The sequence below is a fragment of the Hetaerina americana genome, unplaced genomic scaffold, assembly GCF_022747635.1.
Source record: "Hetaerina americana unplaced genomic scaffold, ioHetAmer1.1.p SCAF_5, whole genome shotgun sequence".
Classification (NCBI taxonomy): domain Eukaryota; kingdom Metazoa; phylum Arthropoda; class Insecta; order Odonata; family Calopterygidae; genus Hetaerina; species Hetaerina americana.
The window spans coordinates 85,229,296-85,249,142 of NW_027287095.1; the positions used below are offsets into that span (position 1 = coordinate 85,229,296).

General features: G+C 39.9%; 1 protein-coding gene across 2 annotated transcripts in view; it reads left to right on the top strand.

Moving 5' to 3' along the window:
• LOC139693819 (synaptic vesicle glycoprotein 2C-like) overlaps positions 1–19,847 on the top strand; it is a 160,296-nt gene that overhangs the window by 129,735 nt on the left and 10,714 nt on the right. For both annotated transcript variants that reach the window (XM_071592110.1, XM_071592111.1), the window contains exon 4: positions 18,550–18,711. In XM_071592110.1, the coding sequence (XP_071448211.1) occupies positions 18,550–18,711 (162 nt within the window). The remainder of the gene's footprint in view (positions 1–18,549; positions 18,712–19,847) is intronic.

Here is a 19,847-nt window from a genome sequence, read left to right on the forward strand (position 1 = left end):
TTCGGAACGGAACGAAATGCATCGTACATTTGAAAAAAATATATGAATCCACCCCCTGAAAGTGCGCCCTCAATTTATTTTCCTTATTTCCGGCGTTGATATGGCAGGGATATGGTCACTCGGACTCGACTGCGTGTTGCCCCAGGTAAATGGTCTTTTCATGCATGCATGTGAAAATTAAAACGATTAATCATCACTAATAATTACACTTGTTTGTTTATAATATTACTTATGACTTTACCTATATTTATGAAAAATCTCTTTACAAAATATCTTCAAATGAATGGCATACGTTGAAATTTCACTCACCGTTTTTAAGGGAGCTTAAATTGTTCGATAAGAGAAACATAGTCACTGCTGGTTCAAATTAAAGCCAAATTATGAACGTTAAAATCTTTCCCCAATCGTTTCCCACTAAGAAATCACACTTGTTCTTTTCTGCAGATTGTAATCAATAAGTCTCTCCACTTTAAACTAAGAAACGCGTCAACAATTGCAATACTAGTCAAGCGATAAATTTTCCCCCTCACGATGACAAGCTATTTGGCAAAAATATTGGCACTTTGAACGAGAAGAAGGTAACTAGAGAGGAATTGATATATTTTTTCTCGAGAATATAAATGTTAAATCAGTCTGATAAGTGTATTTTAAATTCTTAACTATTAATCCATAGTTCAAATAATTTTTGTTAGCGTTGCTAAAATAGTGTTCATCAGCGTTGTTCCAAGAACATTTTATAATTACTGTAAAACACCTTTATTTGGGCGAGATAGGAACTAGACAGTCCCTTCTTCCGCCTTTATTGGGGGAAAACAGTGTTGGCAACGTATAAATTGAGAACCTCCGACGGAAAGAAAAACCCTCTTCAAGAAATGATACTTCCGCTAAATGTTCAGCGTGTCGGGAGTTATTCGCCTCTGTCGGCAGTTGGCCTTGCCAGTGGCCCTATCTCGACTTGTCTCCGCATAACAGCGATTCTTGTCTGAGCTTGCACAGGCTTGCTGTACAAATTCTTGTGTCGGTGAGAATGAAGGTGTTGCGTCTATGCATTGAATTCTGTTTAGATCTCGGGAAAAATGCAGCTGAAACTTATGCAATGATTCAAGAACCATTCGGCCATGATTCTGTCCGACAAGTTGAGTGTTGGGGAAAGGTGGGGTCGAAGGTGGGCCCACGTTCTTCCCCACGACCAAAAAAGCTCGGATGTCGCGATCGAACGTGAAGGTGATGTTGATCGTTTTCTTCGATTGGGAAGGGATTATTCATCATGAATATGTCCCCAAAGGACAAACAATGAATGGACAGCATTATATAGAGGTTATGAGAAGGTGAAGACACACCATGTTGTGGAAGAGACCACGAATGTGGAAAAACAAGTCTTGGTGCTTTTAATGTAAATTACAGATTCAGGTGTGGCGTGGTGGAACTGCTCCATAATAACAGAGAAGAAGAGATGGAAGGGGGAAAGACATAAGAACACGAAGAAGAGTCCAGTTGGTTGCGATTAGACGGTCCTTTCCTCTTGCCTGAATTCCTTATGGCGTCCATCGCCCCTCCGCACGGTGCGTGGGGAAGGGTGATGGTGTCCTGTGGTGTCAGCTCGGGTCTGTTGGCCGATCGTTCTCTTTCTTTGGGGATCATCCGGGTGCCGAGAGCCGATTCACTCCGCGGTTGTAACAAGCGGGGGGTTGGCTTCAGAGGTTCGGTTTTTCTCACTCATCTAACCCCTCCCACCACTTAGAGACATCCCCACATTCTATATTATGTATATATATTTAAATGAGTATATATATATATATATATATATATATATATATATATATATATATTTATATATATATATATACATACACTCATTTAAATAGAAACAGATATAAGGAAAAGGGATAGGAACACACATAAAGGACGAACACAGGAGAGGTGGGGAAGGCGGAATCAAGCAGGTCACGAATGTAAAAATATTTCCTAGACCGGGACTTGAACTCCGGATCTTTCCACTTGCCGGGCAGAGGTTCTTAACCACTTGAGCTATCCACATATATATATATATATATATATATATATATATATATATATATATATATATGTATGTGTGTGTGTGTGTGTGTGTGTGTGTGTGTGTGTGGGTCGCGGTAGTCCAGTGGTAGAGCGTTGGACTGCTGACCGGAGGGTCCCGGGTTCGATTCCCGGGCAAGGCACTCTGGGCACCTGCTGCTCCACCCAAGCTTAAAGTGATTTTTCGGGTACCAGGTCTTCCTGGGAAACCATAACCAGCACAAGGAGAGGCACTGGCCCCCCTATCCTGATCTGTGAATTTCACACGCCGTATAAGGGCTTAGTACTGGGTGATCTCTACCATCACCTACTAAACCGACCTTCGAGTTGATTACTGTGTTTATGGTTTATATATTAAATGGAATGCTCTTCGGCGACGCACAAATATATAAAAACACAGATGTAGATTTTTAAACCATAGAAACACAAAGAAAGGACACTCACATATGTTTGACGTTTCGACGGCACGGCCGTCGTCATCAGAATCACCTTCTGATGACGACGTGCCGTGCCGTCAAAACAACATATGTGAGTGTCCTTTCTTTGTGTTTCTATGGTTTAAAAATTTACATCTGTGTTTATATACGTAATATAATTATATTTTTATATAATTATATATATTGGACTCTGTACAGTGAGAGCTTCACTTCAAAATGATATAGTGCATCAAAACTTGTCGGGAATAAATCTTTATGAAGTGGAAAATTGTAATAGTCTTCGTCTCTGTTATCGTGGTGCTTTCATCACGACAACGCACTGGCGAGCACATAATTGTAAGCGAGTTTTTGCCCAAAAACAGCACACCGGTGATCCCCTTGCCACCATACTCTCCGGTTCTTGCTCCAGCAGACTTTTTCCTATATCCTAAATTGAAATCCCTCTTAAAGAACGCCGATCCAACAAAATTGTATCGCAAACTTAAAGGCTATCCCGAAAGAAGCGTTCCAGGCGGCAAATCGCGAAAGGCGATAAGAATTATTAAAGGGCACCCAAAAAACTGAAGTATTTATTCAAATATTCGCATATTTTTTTGAACAGACCTTGCGCTTTGGTTCCGGACGGACGGACTCTGGACTTGCAGTCGGGAGATCGAAATGAATCCATTACAACGACGTATTTACAATAAATAAATGATGATTGCATTCCACACGCTCTTTATTATCTCCGGCTGGAAACACTCCCGATGGACTCCGTCTTCAATGTTTGATTTAGTCTTCTCACTTCTTGGTATATTCATCTCTCGCCTGCATTTTCTTTCGCGCAATTGTAGAGTAACTATACTTGATTTCCCATCCTTTACCTGCCGATAATTTTTCCCCTGGAGGTAGCGTTGGTTTTTAATTAATTTTCTTCGTGCCTGTAGCTTCATTTGCGAGTGGTTGACAAACTTGCATTTCGGTTGTCGCAATTTCGGTTGTCACAATTTTGATTGCAAGATTCGCACGTATCTCGTCTTGCAGACACAACATACACTTGCAAAGGAGAACGTGATGAATTACTACTTTGGTGCTAAGTCTTAACCTATTGTCATATTTCTTGGGGCATAATCGGGAGTGGTGGAAGCCAGGGATGTCGCGTCATTTTCGGCGGAGGTCCGCGGTCACTTCACGGTTAGCCACAAATATTGTGGGAAGTGGTTAAAGATTACATACGAAAGAAGTTTTCGAGACATTTGTAAATGGCGCCGAAGAATACATACTACCTTGATCAAAAAGTTCCCGGAATAACCACCGTGTGGCGCTCCCATCGTTCCGATTTGAGTTCTGTTTTTTTTGTTAAATTGGTACATCTGTTGTTGATATTCCCTTTAAATCTTAGTGTCATAACTTGACATTTGCAAAAGTTACGTAGCCAAGAGTACATCTATCTCTGTGTGTGTTGGCGATTTTTTACAATTGCAGAAATGGATTTAAATTTCCAACAACGAAATTGTATTAAATTTTGCGTAAAAAACGGATTTAGTGGCGCACGAACGTTGGAAATGTTGGAAAAGTGTTTCGGCAACGATTCTCTAAAAAAAACGGTCGTTTACCAGTGGCACGAGCGGTTCAGAAGTGGTCGTGAGTCAATCGAAGATGATGAACGCAGTGGCAGACCATCGACATCGAAAGTCGGTGAAAAAATTGATAAAGTAAAAGAAATGTTGGTCAATAACCGCAAATTAACCATCAGAGAAATAGCGGAGGACTTGAACATTGCCTATGGATCCGCCCAAGACATTGTGGTAATGATTTGGGTTTCCGTCGTGTAGCAGCAAAGTTGGTGCCAAAAGACCTCAATTTCATGCAAAAAAGAGACCGTGTTGACGTCGCAAAAGACATGATTTGCGAGGCTGAATCCGTTCATCAAAAGGATCATTACTGGAGACGAGACGTGGGTTTATGAGTACGACACGCAATCCAGACATCAGGCAAGTGAATGGCGTTCACCAAATGAGCCGAGACCAAAAAAACCACGTCGTTTTCAGTCAAAAAAGAAGGCAATGCTGACGGTTTTCATGGATTACAACGGTGTAGTGCATCATGAATTTTTGCCAGAAGGCCAGACAGTAAACAAAGAGTATTATTTGGGCGTTATGAGACGTTTGCGTGAAGCAATTCGCCGAAAGAGACCAGAAATGTGGGCAGAAAACTCGTGGATTTTGCACCATGATAACGCACCGTCGCACAGTGCTATCATTATTCGTAATTTTTTGACGAAAAATGCAACAAATACCATCCAACAGCCACCGAATTCACCTGATTTGGCTCCCTGTGACTTCTTTCTGTTCAATCGAGTTAAAAAACCATTACGGGGAACGCGTTTTAGCAGCCGAGAGGAAGTAATGGAAAAATCGCAGGAAGCACTGATGGACATACCGAAAACCGAATATAAAAAATGTTTCGAGGATTGGATCAAGCGCTGGCATAAGTGTGTTGCAGTCGATGGGGATTACTTTGAAGGGGACAATATAGATTTAGATGAATAAACTTGTATTTTTAATTTTCTGAATAAATTCCGGGAAATTTTTGATCAAGGTAGTATGTTCAAGGGAAATACAATCGGTTGCAATGGAATGGATTGGAAATTTCCTCTCGATGAATAGGCGTTTAATTCTTTCTAATCGCAAGGGAATTGTACCTTTTCTTTCAGCAACCGTCAAAAGTTTCAACCTGAAACAAGTCGTTCTCATTGTCCCCGTCCCGTTCTGCCTAGTGTCATTAATTACAGGCATAACTGGCAAAAGTCTATCAAACAAGAAATATTAAAATGGTACATTTATTACTATTTGAATATTTCGCCAGATAATGAAATCGTTCGCCAATTGAAGGTATTTCGTCAGAAATCTTTCGAAAAGTGGATTTTGAAGAACACTGAAAATTTCCGTTGCAAGTGTTAAAAAGGAGGAACCTCAAAAGTAAAAGAACTTTTCAAAAATCTTTTCGCATAATCGTTCTCTACGAATGGCCGTTTCAATTTGAATTTGCATATTTTGATTTATTCCGAATGCCCGCTTTTTCATAATTCTTGGTTGGACTCGTCCGTCTGACTCCTTACTGGGTACTTTAATTCGTGGTTTCCGTCGACTTAGTTCAAGAAATGTCTTACTCGTGCAGTAGATAACTGTTAAAGTTCTATGCTCTCAGAAGCAGACGTTAACGGCAAGATGGGATCGCCAGGGTTGCTTGTTCACCCATGTCCCGAAAATGTTCTCGAATTTAAATCATTTCCTTCATTAACCGCACTGTCTATTCAAATCATTCCTCCACGGGTCTTAAATTTAGGAGCAGGAATTACGAAAGACGACTGAGACCGCTCGGAAGTATCTCTAAAAACAATGGCTTGTATTCTAAATACCAGAAATATTTTTTTTTCATTTAACACCATATTTTATCTTGAAATTGGAAATAAACAACTTGGCTTTTCCACATAGAATTTTTTTTGTTTACAACCTAGGTTTCGTTATGGTATAACATCTTCAGATCATACCATACCGAAACCTAGGTCGTAAATAAAAAATGTTCAATGTGGAAAAGCGAAGTTTTTTATTTTCAATTTCAATATGAAGATTTTCCACCAATTCACTCAGGAAACTGCTCGTATTTACTGTATTTTATCACTAAAGATACAGAACTTTGTAAGCTTTTTCCCTCATACTCTCTTTGTAAAACTGTTCACCTTTAATTCAAGACAGTGGTAAGTAGAATTTGGTATGCACGAGTGAATATTTGGGTTGCGTGTCCGAGAATATTGCCTTATGAATAAAAGTGGGGAGGGAAACTGGCGTCGAAGAACACAAAACAGTCTCGCATTCGCCAGGAACAATGAATGGCAGAGGGAGCACCAAATCATTTCCTTATGCATCAAAACAAAATGCAAAACGCACATTTGTCGTGTGATTTATCTGCGACGTCGGTAATATAATCTCGAGCCCCCTCGATATGCATTCGCAATTCGGGGAATTGCGGCAAAGCAACCGGCGCTGTAATAGATTCGAAGACTCCTTTTCCGTTCCTCGCGACCATTCCAAAGGCAAATGAGTGGCATGCACGCAACCTTGACGAATGCTCGTTCCACCCAAGGGGTGTGTGTATTCCTTACTTCACTCACGAATATTTCCTTCCTTCCTTTCTGAGTTACGAATTTTAAGTCCTCGTGCTCATAACGTGGCGTAGAGAGCTACAGGTAGGTAAGTACGAGTAATATGTATGTATGTGTGTGTATATATATATATATAAATATATAATATACACATACATACATATTACTATATATATACATATATACACACACATATGTATACAGATATAATATTTACATTAGTTATATATAACGAGTTATATATATATATATATATATATATATATATGTATATATATATATATATATATATATATATTGCCGCGTCTCTAGCTTGGTGTGCAAAATTATTGCATCTACTAGTGACTTGCAAAATTACCTTTCGCTGTGTGTCGCACCCATTGGTGGAGGTTTCGCGGGGCAGGAGGGAAGGCGTGTCGTCACGCGGCACGTCCTTGCATTTAGTGCGGCCTACACGATTATAAATATTAATCAAAGAGGCCAATTTGTGCGCTGAGGAGTGAAATGTTGGCATCTTCGAAGTTGACGGCCATCTTACCATACTTGGCGACCCAGTGGGTGGTTCTGCCTATTTCAATCTAACCAGGAATCTGGCGTTTTCTTCTCCTCGGAGGTAAGAGTTGCTCCGATGAGCGATTATCCTCGACGGTGACCTTAAATATGACACTATTTTGCGTACCCGCCCCACCGAGGATGTGCTCTCTGACCCCGGCGCCAGCCGTCCCACTCCGTCGACAGGCGCCTGCCGCATCGATCCGCTCTATAGATAAGCGGAGGAAACATGCCCCTTCCATCCCACCCCCACCACAACCACCCTCTCACGCCTCCACCCCTCCCACCACACTCGCATCTCTCCCCCGTACTTGTAAATAGGATATTTTTTTTGGTTAGGCCCGAAAACCTCCCCCGGCCCTGGACTCGGTCAAAGGACTTGCGCGTTGAAGATGTTCCCTGGAGCCATGTGGTGATAACGTCTCCACTGAGAGTCACCCATGGCAGGTAGATCGAAGGGTAGGGGTCATGAGTGGTCCACGCAGCTTCTTTTCCTTTGTGAGGCGTCTGATCCCAGCTGGCCGGCTATTAAAGCGACGGTTTCGTAAGAAACATTTTTGACTGAGGAAAGGGAACCATCTCTGACGTAATCTCGGAAAATGGTGATGGGCGCAGATAGAGTAATGAATCCTGGAAACTGCTAAAGTAATCCTTTGGCTGGGGCGGGTTTCGTGCCCGAAATCCGTGTACAATCGCTTCAACAGCAGCAGAAAAGACACAGATGCTGGGCACTGTTACAGCAGGGGTTTGGAATGTTATGACTCGGTTGACGACCAGGAAGTCAAAAAAAGACCATAGATATGGAGCGAGGAAGAACGGATATTATAGGCTAACTTGAGGTAGATATGGAGAGAGCGAGGACTACTGGGGCGATATTACCGAGTAATACGTGGGTAGTTTGAAAGGTTCTAGGAATCACCACCAGATGTCAGCGCCAGCGCAACGAGTTTCCCACGTAGTAATAGGTTATTCTTTATGAGTAAACGCGTCAGTGCTCCGGGAAGAGCTCTCTGTTGTTGTTTTCCCCGTGCAGTGATTTGCTAAGATGGAAAAAATTGAAATTCCAGCAGTGATTAAATACTTCTTAAAGAAAGGTATGAAAGCAAAGGAATTTCATGCCGACTTTCCGAACCCTCTAGGGGACTCTGCTCCTTCATATTCAACTGTCGTGAAGTGGACAAACGAGTTTAAGTTTGGTCGGGACGGCTTAGATGATGATCCACGTAGTGGTCTTCCAAAATGTGGCCACTACCCTAGAAATATTTGCAAAAGTACATAGAATGGTCTTGGAGGATCGTCCACTGAAAGTGCGAGAAATGGCTGAAGCTGTAGGGAAGTCGTCTGAACGGGCATATCATATTTTACAGTGGAATTGGAAATCAGAAAATTATCTGCTAGATGGATGCCGCGACGCAGGATCACAAACGCATCAGAATGGAAATTTCCGAATAATGTTTGAGCCATTGAAATGAAATTATTGGCTTTGTAATTCCACACACTTTATTTAAAAACAAGACCCAAGTTTCGACGTTGAACGTCTTCAAATGATTACATTCAACGCCGAAACATGGATCGTGTTTTTAAATAAAGTGTGTGGAATTACAAAGCCAATAATTTCATTTCATTGTGCTATGCATATTCAATAAAGTTACGCGGGAGACAACAAATTTTAATATTCGACCGGTTTTAAGAGCAACCAACAAGATTTTCTGCGCCGGTTTGTGACCACAGATGAAACTTTGGTCCACTACTATACCTCAGAGACGAAACTGCAGTCAAAGAAATGGAAACATTCACCACCACCAAAGAAAGCAAAGGCAATCAGTCAAGCGCAAAAGTGATGGCTTTAGTTTTCTGAGATACGAAAAGGATTCTGCTGATAGATTATCTTCCCACTGATCTAGCAATTACTGGAAAATACTACGCTAACCTTCTGGACCAACTACAGCAAAAGATACAGAGAGAAGGGCAAGTTTGGCAAGGACGAAAATCATCTATCAAGACAATGCACACCCACACTCAAGTGTCGTTGCCACGGCAAAGATGGAGTTAAAACATAGGAACATTGTTGGACAAAGTAAACTAGTGTACTTGGGAGACTACATTGAAAAATAAAAATGTTTCACTGAGGCAAGTCGTTTATTTCTATTCCTATTCGAGAACTTTTCAAATTACCCTCGTATCATTGGGTAGTCGTAGTACCACTCAGCTACCTTTCCACAGCGACGACGGACATGCTCCATTTGGGGTGGGAAATAAGAAGCCCGAAAGAAAAATTCACTTGCTAAAAAATGTGGATTATAATAGCTTAAAGTGCGAGTTACCGAGTTCATTTATAAATGTTAAGTAAGGTAGTATACACCGAAATACTGAGGATGCGTGGAATCATTTCACTGTCTACCCTGCGCGCTCAGCATTTAACAGGTTCATTCCAAGTAAATTCATAAAAGATAACACGGAACCCAGAAAGCACTCGGCGGAAGTTAAGAAATCGTTAAGATGCCAATGGCCATGTCTCGCCAAGATGAAAAATATCCGGAACGATATCTCTAGGGACGAAGGGAATGAGATAATTTTTTTATTTTAAGATATCTAGGGCGAATGCCAAGAATGAGTTTCGGAAAACTTTAAGCGAGTTTATAAGGAACTTTATACGAGAAAATTTAGCTGAAAATTTTGTCGATAATCCGTATGTAAAAAGGGGAGAGTGGGTGGAGCCGAGCAATTACCGACGTATTTCCATAAAAGCAAACGTTCAATTCCATTATATGAATTTTATATTTTGGGCATCGTTTGGCGGAAATGATTTAGTACGCATATCGGAGACATGGTTTTGGGGAGGTAGGTATATATAATTGCTCGGTTCCACCCTGTCTCCGCTTTTAAATATAGACGTTACATTAGCCGTTTATCAGGCACTGTCATAGCCTTGTCATCTACTAGCGACTTTTTAAATATGATTTATAAGTACGGTTTAATTTCCGACGCTAGTTCCTTAAATATACGAAGAGACAATTGATCGGGCCGGGAGGATTTATCAGGCTTAATATTTTTCAGCAAATGTTCTATTCCATTATATGACATTTCAATTTTGGGCATCGGTTGGCCGGCATGATTTGGTAAGGCATCGGAGACATTCGGTGAGACATTGGTGAAGACGCTTTCAAAGCAGGAATGCTGGCCTTCAAACCGTTGTTTACTCTTTCGCCTTTATATTTATTTCGAGTTGATTCACTGCAGGTTTATTTCCCTGCTCCTCTCTGACATACGACCGAAATGCGTTTCGTTTCCAAAATTGTTTCTCGTCGAATGCTGTATTCTCGTTTAAATTTTCAGATAATGTGTTCCTTTTGAATTCACTTAGCGTTTTCCGAATTTCCTTCTTTGCAATCGCCCTAGATATCTTTCTTATACGTGATCTCATTCCGTTTGTCGCTGAAGATATCTTTCCGTATATTTTTCACCTTTATATACCTTTGACTTCTTAACGAATTTCTAGCATCCGCAGGTTTGTTAGAAATCTGGGTTCCGTTTAGCGTACATAATTTTTTATGAATTTATTTGGGATGAACCTGTCGACCGCCGAGTGCCTGCTGTGCACGAGGAATGATTGTGAATGAGATTCCACTTATCTGCAGTGTGTCGGTTTTTACTAACTTGCTTAAAATTTACAAATGAACGATTTATCAAGTCAAATTGAGTAGCTTCAGGCGCGATGTGGTGGAAGTCAAACATAAGGAATAACTGATCGAAGCACTTTTCCACTTGATAAAATTTTTATTTTCGCCTGATGATGATGTAATACATCGAAACCCGGTCGTAAAATAAAAATGTCATCAAGTGGAAAAGTACTTCTTATCAGTTATTCACTTTAACAAGCACTTTAAGCCTTTTGAACTTCTTACTTTGGACTCCAAGTAGGAAAAACTTAGCATTAACTGCTCTGTGGTCACCAATTACGTTGATATTTTCTGTATTGGTGACTTTTTCGGGTATGTTCGCTGTCATCAAATCAAGATTATTATCGCCCCTAGTTGGTGAAATGACAAGTTGATGTATGGAGGTCAGCGTAAAAGAATGTATTAGCGAATCGCAGCTATATTTATCTTTAACCCGTTTTAAAACTACATGTGTTTTAATTAATAGACCAAGAGCCAATCCAGCTTCTGTAATAATTTTAATGCAATGCTCTGTTTGTCATAACAACGTTTTACAGATCTAGCCTCTGTACGCTGCATACGATCCAATTCGGCAATCAATCCAACTTCATATGGATCCCATATACAAGCAGCATATTCTAAATGAGGCCTAACCAGCGAAATATAACATTTTTCTTTAACCTTGTCGTAAAATTTACACAGTAGTCTACTAATAAATATTAATTTTTCCCCTCCATCTAGCACGGCACCGCACAAATATTCTTCGTTAAACTCTAAAGCAGGTGCTCTCGCGTTTATGGTGCCATGTTCCGTTGCCCATACATCTGTGGTATTCCTTTCCCGGACTCAAACTTAAATAAACATTTCGAGGGGAAAAAATGGCACAAAAAAATGTGAACTAAAACCAATTGACGCACGGCAAAGCGAAAACAAATGAAATGTATGTATGCTTCACAAAAACTAGATTTTTATTCCGAGATAAAATTTGAGACGCAGTTGTGCCCAACTATTACGATGCACTAATTACCCGCACAATGACGTTTCTCAGCGTTGCCCACGCGACAAAACTATTTGGAAATATCTGGAACTATGATAACTGGCATTACTAAAAATCTTGGCTCTAAAGCAACGATGATGGCGACATTTTTCAATTATTTATTGAAACAAGTGGATATGACTAAACATTAAGAGTTTGAAAACATCCAATTGAAAGTTAGTTTGTCATTTACCCGGTTTCTCTGGGACATATTCTCTTTTTAAGATTGCTATGGGACCCATTGTCCGAACGAACCTTCCACCATGCCACCTCCCACATCCAATGCTGACTACTCTATACGCCTACGACCCCCGTGTATCCGCCTTCATTTGGCCTACGTATTTATCGCTTGATCCCCCATGTGGGACAAAGGAATTTGTGGTCCTTGGGAATTCATTGCGTTTCAAGGTGCTCCAAATTCATTTGGCCCTTCTTTTCGGCTTAGCACTCTACGTTACTTTCGCTTCTACCTCCTCTCCGCTCCAGCGGACTTTTTCCTTTTTCCTAAATTGAAATCCACCTTAAAGGAACGCCGATCTGAAACAATTGAAGACATCCAATAAAATTGTACCGCAAACTTAAAGGCTATCCCGAAAGAAGCGTTCCAGGTGGCGGAAGGCGATAAGAATTATTAAAGGGCACCCAATAAACTGAAGTATTTATTCAAATAGTCGCATATTTTTTTGAACAGACCTTGTGCTTTGGTTCCGGACGGACGGACTCTGGACTTGCAGTCGCGAGATCAAAATGAATCCATTACAACGACATATTTACAGTAAATAAATGATGATTGCATTCCACACGCTCTTTATTATCTCCGGCTGGAAACACTCCCGATGGACTCCGTCTTCAATGTTTGATTTAGTCCTCTCACTTCTTGGTAATCTCATCTCTCGCCTGCATTTTCTTTCGTGCAAGTGTGGAGTAACTATACTTCATTTCCCATCCTTTACCTGCTGATAGTTTTTCTCCTGGAGGTAGCGTTGGTTTTTAATTAATTTTCTTCGTGCTTTTAAATTCATTTGCGAGTGTGTGACAAACTTGCATTTCGGTTGTCACAATTTCGGTTGCAAGACTCGCGCGTATCTCGTCTTGCGGACACAACATACACTTGCAAAGGAGAACGTGATGAATTACTACTTTGGTGCTAAGTCTTAACCTATTGTCATATTTCTTGGGGCATAATCGGGAGTGGTGGAAGCCAGGGATGTCGCGTCATTTTCGGCGGAGTTCCGCGGTCACTTCACGGTTAGCCACAAATATTGTGGGAAGTGATTAAAGATTACAGGCGAAAGAAGTTTTCGAGAAATTTGTAAATGGCGCCGAAGAATACATATGTTCAAGGGAAATACAATCGGTTGCAATGGAATAGAAATTTTCTCACGATGAACAGCCGTTTAATTTTTTCTAATTATAAGGGACTAGAACCTTTTATCCCAGCAACTGTCAAAAGTTTCAACACGAAACAAGTTGTTCTTCTTGTTCCCGTCCCGTTTTGCATAGTGTCTTTTGTTGCAGATAAAATAAACTATGCATAGACATAACTTGCAAAAGTCTATCAAATAATAAATATTAAAATGGCAAATTTATTTGCTATTTTTATATTTCTCTTCTACCTTCCCCATACTTTCTCGTTTCAAAATTCAGATAACCAATCTTCAGCCTTCACTTCCAAATCCTAGTTTCGAAAGCTTTAGGAAAACAAGAGAGGCATATAACAAGTATATGCTTAGTTATTGAGAATTGGGTTGAAGTGGAATAATGTGAAAACTGCCATAAAAAAATATGTTGAATGCCCCGCATTAGGAGGAGATGATGATTAGGAGATGACAGTCGAAGAGTGTTTTTCCCACGCGCGTTCTTTTTGCGTAAATAGAATAAGAAATGAAACAAGTCCTTACTTTTTTTAAAAGAAGATGGCATTACGAAAATATTGCACGTCTTTTACCTTCCTCAGGAGTGCTTTGAACCAAGTTGGCCTAAGTATTAGGGATTACATACATTACAATTATATACATAATTGCGTTAGGAAAAGAAGCTTTCACTGAGAGGAGGGAATAAATGATAGGTTCGTTGAGCAAGGGTGTTACAAAAAGATTAGTTAAAACTTTGATTTATAGAAAATGGTTTTATACAAGACTCGGAAGCTTGACGCAAGATGATAAGCGTAGGATTTGGAGGCTTTTGAGATGTGAGTTGGGAGAATGATGGGAAAGGTAAAACTGAGGGAATGGAAACAAACGAAGAAGTGTTAGGCATTGCGAAAGAGGAGGAGAAAGCATTGTTAGGAGAAATCTAAAAGAGATAGGCAAGATGGATGAAAAGGATATTGATTGGCAGTAGGATGATAAAGACTGTGATGGAGGGGAGAATGTTAACAAGGAAGGTGCAGGAATAGGATAGGGATGTTGGACGGGAGGAAGGAGGTGGTATGCGGAATTGAAGGAAGGGGTTATTGTGTTGTGTTGGGAGAAGCGACGAAATGTAGCGATGTTCTGCGTGTGTCCATCCTAAACCGACATTAAACGGTAGGTTATCAAATAATAATATTATTTGGCAATTAATTCGACAGCTTAATTGGACATTTGAATATCGTTTTTATTTCAACGATATCACATATGCGGGCGAGGAATGTTTCTAATTAATCCAAGAATGAGTTTCGGAAAACGTTAAGCGAGTTTATAAGGAACTTTATACGAGAAAATTTAGCTGAAAATTTTGTCGATAATCCGTATGTAAAAAGGGGAGAGTGGGTGGAGCCGAGCAATTACCGACGTATTTCCATAAAAGCAAACGTTCAATTCCATTATATGAATTTTATATTTTGGGCATCGTTTGGCGGAAATGATTTAGTACGCATATCGGAGACATGGTTTTGGGGAGGTAGGTATATATAATTGCTCGGTTCCACCCTGTCTCCGCTTTTAAATATAGACGTTACATTAGCCGTTTATCAGGCACTGTCATAGCCTTGTCATCTACTAGCGACTTTTTAAATATGATTTATAGGTACGGTTTAATTTCCGACGCTAGTTTCGTTTTTATTTCAACGATATCACATATGCGGGCGAGGAATGTTTCTAATTAATCGCAGCAGAATATTTTCTGGAATTTTTTGAAATAGAAGACAATACGTAGCATGGGAAAAAATATCCACAACGTTAAAGTATATGGTACGATTCATTCCAAACGTTTTATAATGTGTGTAGGCTTCATTTTCCAGATAATTTTACAACATTTAGCATACACTTAACAACGTAAATAAACTGATCGAACTGCATCAGCGCTTTTAAAGTTGAAAATAGCACTTTGGATGTTTAGCGTGTTTAATATCAAATGGGAGCAAGATGTTTTAATGTAGTTTTATAGCATCACGGAATGAGGAAATATTACCTTAAAATGATTTGCTTTGGTTTTTTTAGTGTGTGGTATCACATGAAATGCATTGCTTGGAGAAACAATGACCGATTTGGTGTGTTCTGCTACATGAGTTTCTTTTCACTGCTCTCTCTCTCTCTCGTATTTATTTGAACAAATTCAGTTTAAAAGCTGCCACGTGAAAACTCAGCCGTCGTGTCTTGCGGTTCGAAAGAAAAAGATGAATTTTCATGGATGCCTCGGCGAGAAAGTTGGAAGATTTCCTAGTCATCTGCAATTAGTAGATGAAATGAGCTTCAATATTTTAAGTATCATTTGCTTTTGCGTACCTTTATGATAGGCATTATTTTCAGCATTAGCCCCTTCGAAGAGTAAAGCAGCGCTTTCGAGTTTTGCTCAGTCAAGCGTCAGACCTCATTGTCAAGGGAAAACGAAAGTAAAATTTTCGTCATCCATTTGATTAATTCTCTCTTTTTCGCATGTTTCTCTGTTGCTCCTCCTTATTTTAATGATGACTTATTTTACTTAAACCCTCTTAAAAAATTAAAGGCCTTGGGAAAACTCGACATTGTCATGCGTCGATGAATGTTACAGCGTAAGGGAATGCGGTCGATGGTTACTACTGCCATTAAAGCAAATGGAAGCGTGGGATTTGTTGATGATGCTCCTAGAGTGACGTCAGATAGAGGTCATAATGCCAATAAGAATCGCTGCCGTCAAAGGATGAAAATTGTTTAGCCCTTTAATTTATACCCTGACTAATCCTTGATAAATAAATTGGCGAAAATTACACTTTACTTTATTTAGTACCCTGTAGGCTATACCAATTAATACACGAGATTTGATCTGTTATTTAACTTTCTCGAAAAAACAAAATATTTAGATATTTGGAAAATCCAAAAATTTTGACGACAAACCTCGTCGTTTTTTTTACGGATGGTAAATTTTACTTACCAACATTTTTGGGATTTGCATTATGTGTGCTAATGTATTTTTAAGTATATTTATTTTAAAATGTTGTTTCATTTTAAAAATAGTTACTCCGCAATTCCTCTGATATTGTTTTTGTGATAAGCATGGATTGAAATTTTTATTGTGGAGGTATGTAATAACTTTTTCAGCCTTAAATCCCTCGGTTCCAGTTTCTCAGCGTGCTTGTGCGTCTATTTTTATTGGATATCATTGATACAACGAATAGAGTAAGTAGGAGGGTTTGCCAATGTGTTAAATTGTGAGGTGGGGAGAAGCGGCATGAGTGGTGCCCAAAAAGTGGAATACTAATGTCGCGGGGCTCAGTCGCTATCCGAGGAAAATCTGCGCCTGAGTTAATGGCATAAGCTTCAAAATCTTGATAGCCCTTTAATTCATATTTGAACGACTGTTTAATCTCATACCCTCTGGACCTGCGCCAAGGTTTCATTCAGATTGAGTCGAAATGATTACATTTTATAAAAATTGGTCCATTAAAAAGAGCGATATTGACGATAATTCCGCATGGTGCTTTTTGATTCGATAACGGCGGAAGGGTAAAATGACTCTGCCCATCCACTCTTGAGATGGTCGAATCACATTTGATTCCCTCCCCGATCCAGTAATATTCTTAATTTTTGTTTTCCCGCTAACCTGCGGCTAAATGATTCGTGACGTTCGTTCTTGGTAGTCCCAACGTGTAGTCGTGTTCTGGAGGTGCTATCCAGTCGCACGCACTAACGATGGAATGGCGTGTCCTTACCCGTCTCCCTCCGCCACCTTAACTAAACGCGTGCCTGTCTAAGTAAGAGGCTACGTAATGAATTGTAAGTGCCTCGGACCAATTCAGATCACCCGTGGTGAGACGGTGATTTGAAACACTCGCTCCACACGAAGATGCGTAATTTATTTAATCTTCCGTAAAAAGGTGTCGACTTTGAGGTAGATATTCGTTGGTGTAGGTATCGTTTTTAAATAATTGTTACTAAGAAATAACCGTGTGTACTCCGGAACATAGAGAAAGGACACCCGCATATCTAGTTTTGACGTTTCGGCGTCATCTTCAGAAGATTCTAATGCCGTCGAAATGTCTAAACTAGATATTGCGTGCCACAAAACGCACTGTTCCTACACTTTATGACATTGTATGATTGCGTTCACTACTATCCTTTCTTCTAGTGTCCACGTTAATTTCTCCTTTGGTGGATGAAATAGCTCCCCAAAGCCCCCTTCTGGCCAAAGAATCGGGGCAAGTGGTTTCATAAACCTACTGCCGATTTGCGTAATTTGCATTTCCTCGATAGCTCAAGTGGTTTGAGCATCGCATCGGCGAGTCAAAAGATCTGTGGTTCAAGTCCTGGTCAAGGAAACTATTTTACACTTGTGATCTGCTCGATTCCACCTTCCCCACAATTCCTGTGAACGTATTTTTTAAGTGTCCCTATCCTGTATATTAATAAAATGCATGCATATTAATATATATATACACACATACACATACATACACACATAACTCGCGCAAATATACTGACACGTATGGTGCCTAGGAAGAGAATGGCGATACGTGTTGTAGGCAACAAGAAAAGGAACTGCTTAGCGTCTCTGGGCTAGACGTGCAAATACCGCCAGGTGGCTTCAATCCGAGGGCGGGTGGGATAGGAAGGCGAAAGAGAGGCACCCCAATGTGTGATGACTTTGGGCGAGGATTGAAGGACTCGGTCCTTCCGGATTTGACGAGACGAGGCGTGCGCCCATGTGCACAGGCAACCCTCTGTGCTCCCGTGCACCCCCCTCCTGTCTAACTGCGAATCGGATCTCTTCGAGCTCCGCCGAAGTTGCCGCCCTCCGAGGAGATGCGGGCGAGCGTCGGTGGGCCGAATCAAAAAAATCAAGTTTTCATTTTTAAGTATATGTCATATAGAAGTCAAATGAGCTGCATACGTGTATAGTATATTGAATGGTCGGAAGGCGGCATGGTGCATTGCCGTGTATTAACCCAGTATTATATCAGTAGATTTGTTCTACTATTTCAACCTAGTTACAACCGATGCATCCAGCCATGATGAAGGTAATTTATGGCCTGAGTACAGGTTTAATAACTACGTAAATGCCCATCGCATTGTGAATTATAGGAATATTATTTATTCCTTGAATTGAATTTGGAATGGAATTGATTTATATCTTACCAAATGTTAGAACTGTCATATAGTTTTGTGATGATGATTGTGTGTCATTCTTAGTGCCAATAAATATTAAAAAGACGAAACATTGACGTATCAACTGCAACTGATCCATCCCTCTCAACCTTCCTCACTCTAGGTGTTGGCAAGTTCAACTACTTCCTTATGTTAATCTGCGGATCAGTGTTTGCCAATGCTGCCATTGGGATCGCCACCATTTCCTTTGTGCTTCCCTCTGCCCAGTGTGATTTTCGGCTGAGCTCGGAGGATAAAGGTCGCCTGAGTGCATCGCCCAACATTGGTGAGGAACCCTATGGATTGCCTTTGTTCGGTTTCAGTAATGGTGACTCATAATCAACTCACCAGATTTGGTCCTCTATTTTTATATCTCACGTGTTCATGTTCATGATTGAATGAGATAATGGTAAAGGTGGTGCTGTTCTCTACTTTGAGGGTAACGCTCAATGTGAAATACCTTTGTTCCCATTACATTTATTAATTTTTCTTCTTGCTAATGCCATCAAACGTTCACTGGTAGCAAGAGTTCTCTAATTCAACTCATGGGAATTTTTTGACAGAGATATGCCTGAGTGTTATTCCGATTGTGTTCAGACATTGTCCTATCAGTATACAAACACCTAAGGAGTCTAATGTCAACCTAATATGAAGGTTTTTCAATTCGTGCATCTGTTTTACATTACCTTCTCAATACATTCTTTTCCCAGTAATGTCTTTTGGAAAGCATTATGGATATATCTTTGGATACACAAATCATCCTCTGCTCATTTTATATTATGTTACCCTCTGGCATAGCCAAGGTGATAGAGTTAGGGGAAAATCATACCATCAACAAACACAAGAAACATGGACATCCTGACATCAACTGAACTCAAGAATGATGTTCATATTAACCCATTAAAATTTCCTCACTCTTACATAAGAGTAATCAAGCTCTTGACCATGCTTTAATGAGAGCTTTCATATAATCCTTATAGCTTGATGAAGGAAGCATAGTTTTTATGACAAATCATTTACCTTAAAAAATAGCCTTGTCATAATATTTTCCTAAATAAAAATAAGAAAGTTATAAAAATTGATAGTATACTTATGATAATGACCCTGTATAATGGCAGCTAATATCAGGAAAATTTAACAATAATAATTCTTTCTTATTTCTTGATTTAGATTGACATTTTCTTTCATTTCTTCAAATGAAGGAGATTAAGTACGTTAGTAATCATGTTAAGGAATGTAAGATATGTAAAAATAATTTTTATGTGATCAATTCACACCATTTATTTATATAATTGGTGCCACCAGCCTAATTGGTGGACTAATCTGTCTGCATTGTATGCCCGTATGTTTTCATTGTCATAAAACCGCTGAGGGAGAAGCAGTATTGTCCCAAATCAGTGCCTCTTTCACAGATTTTCCCCA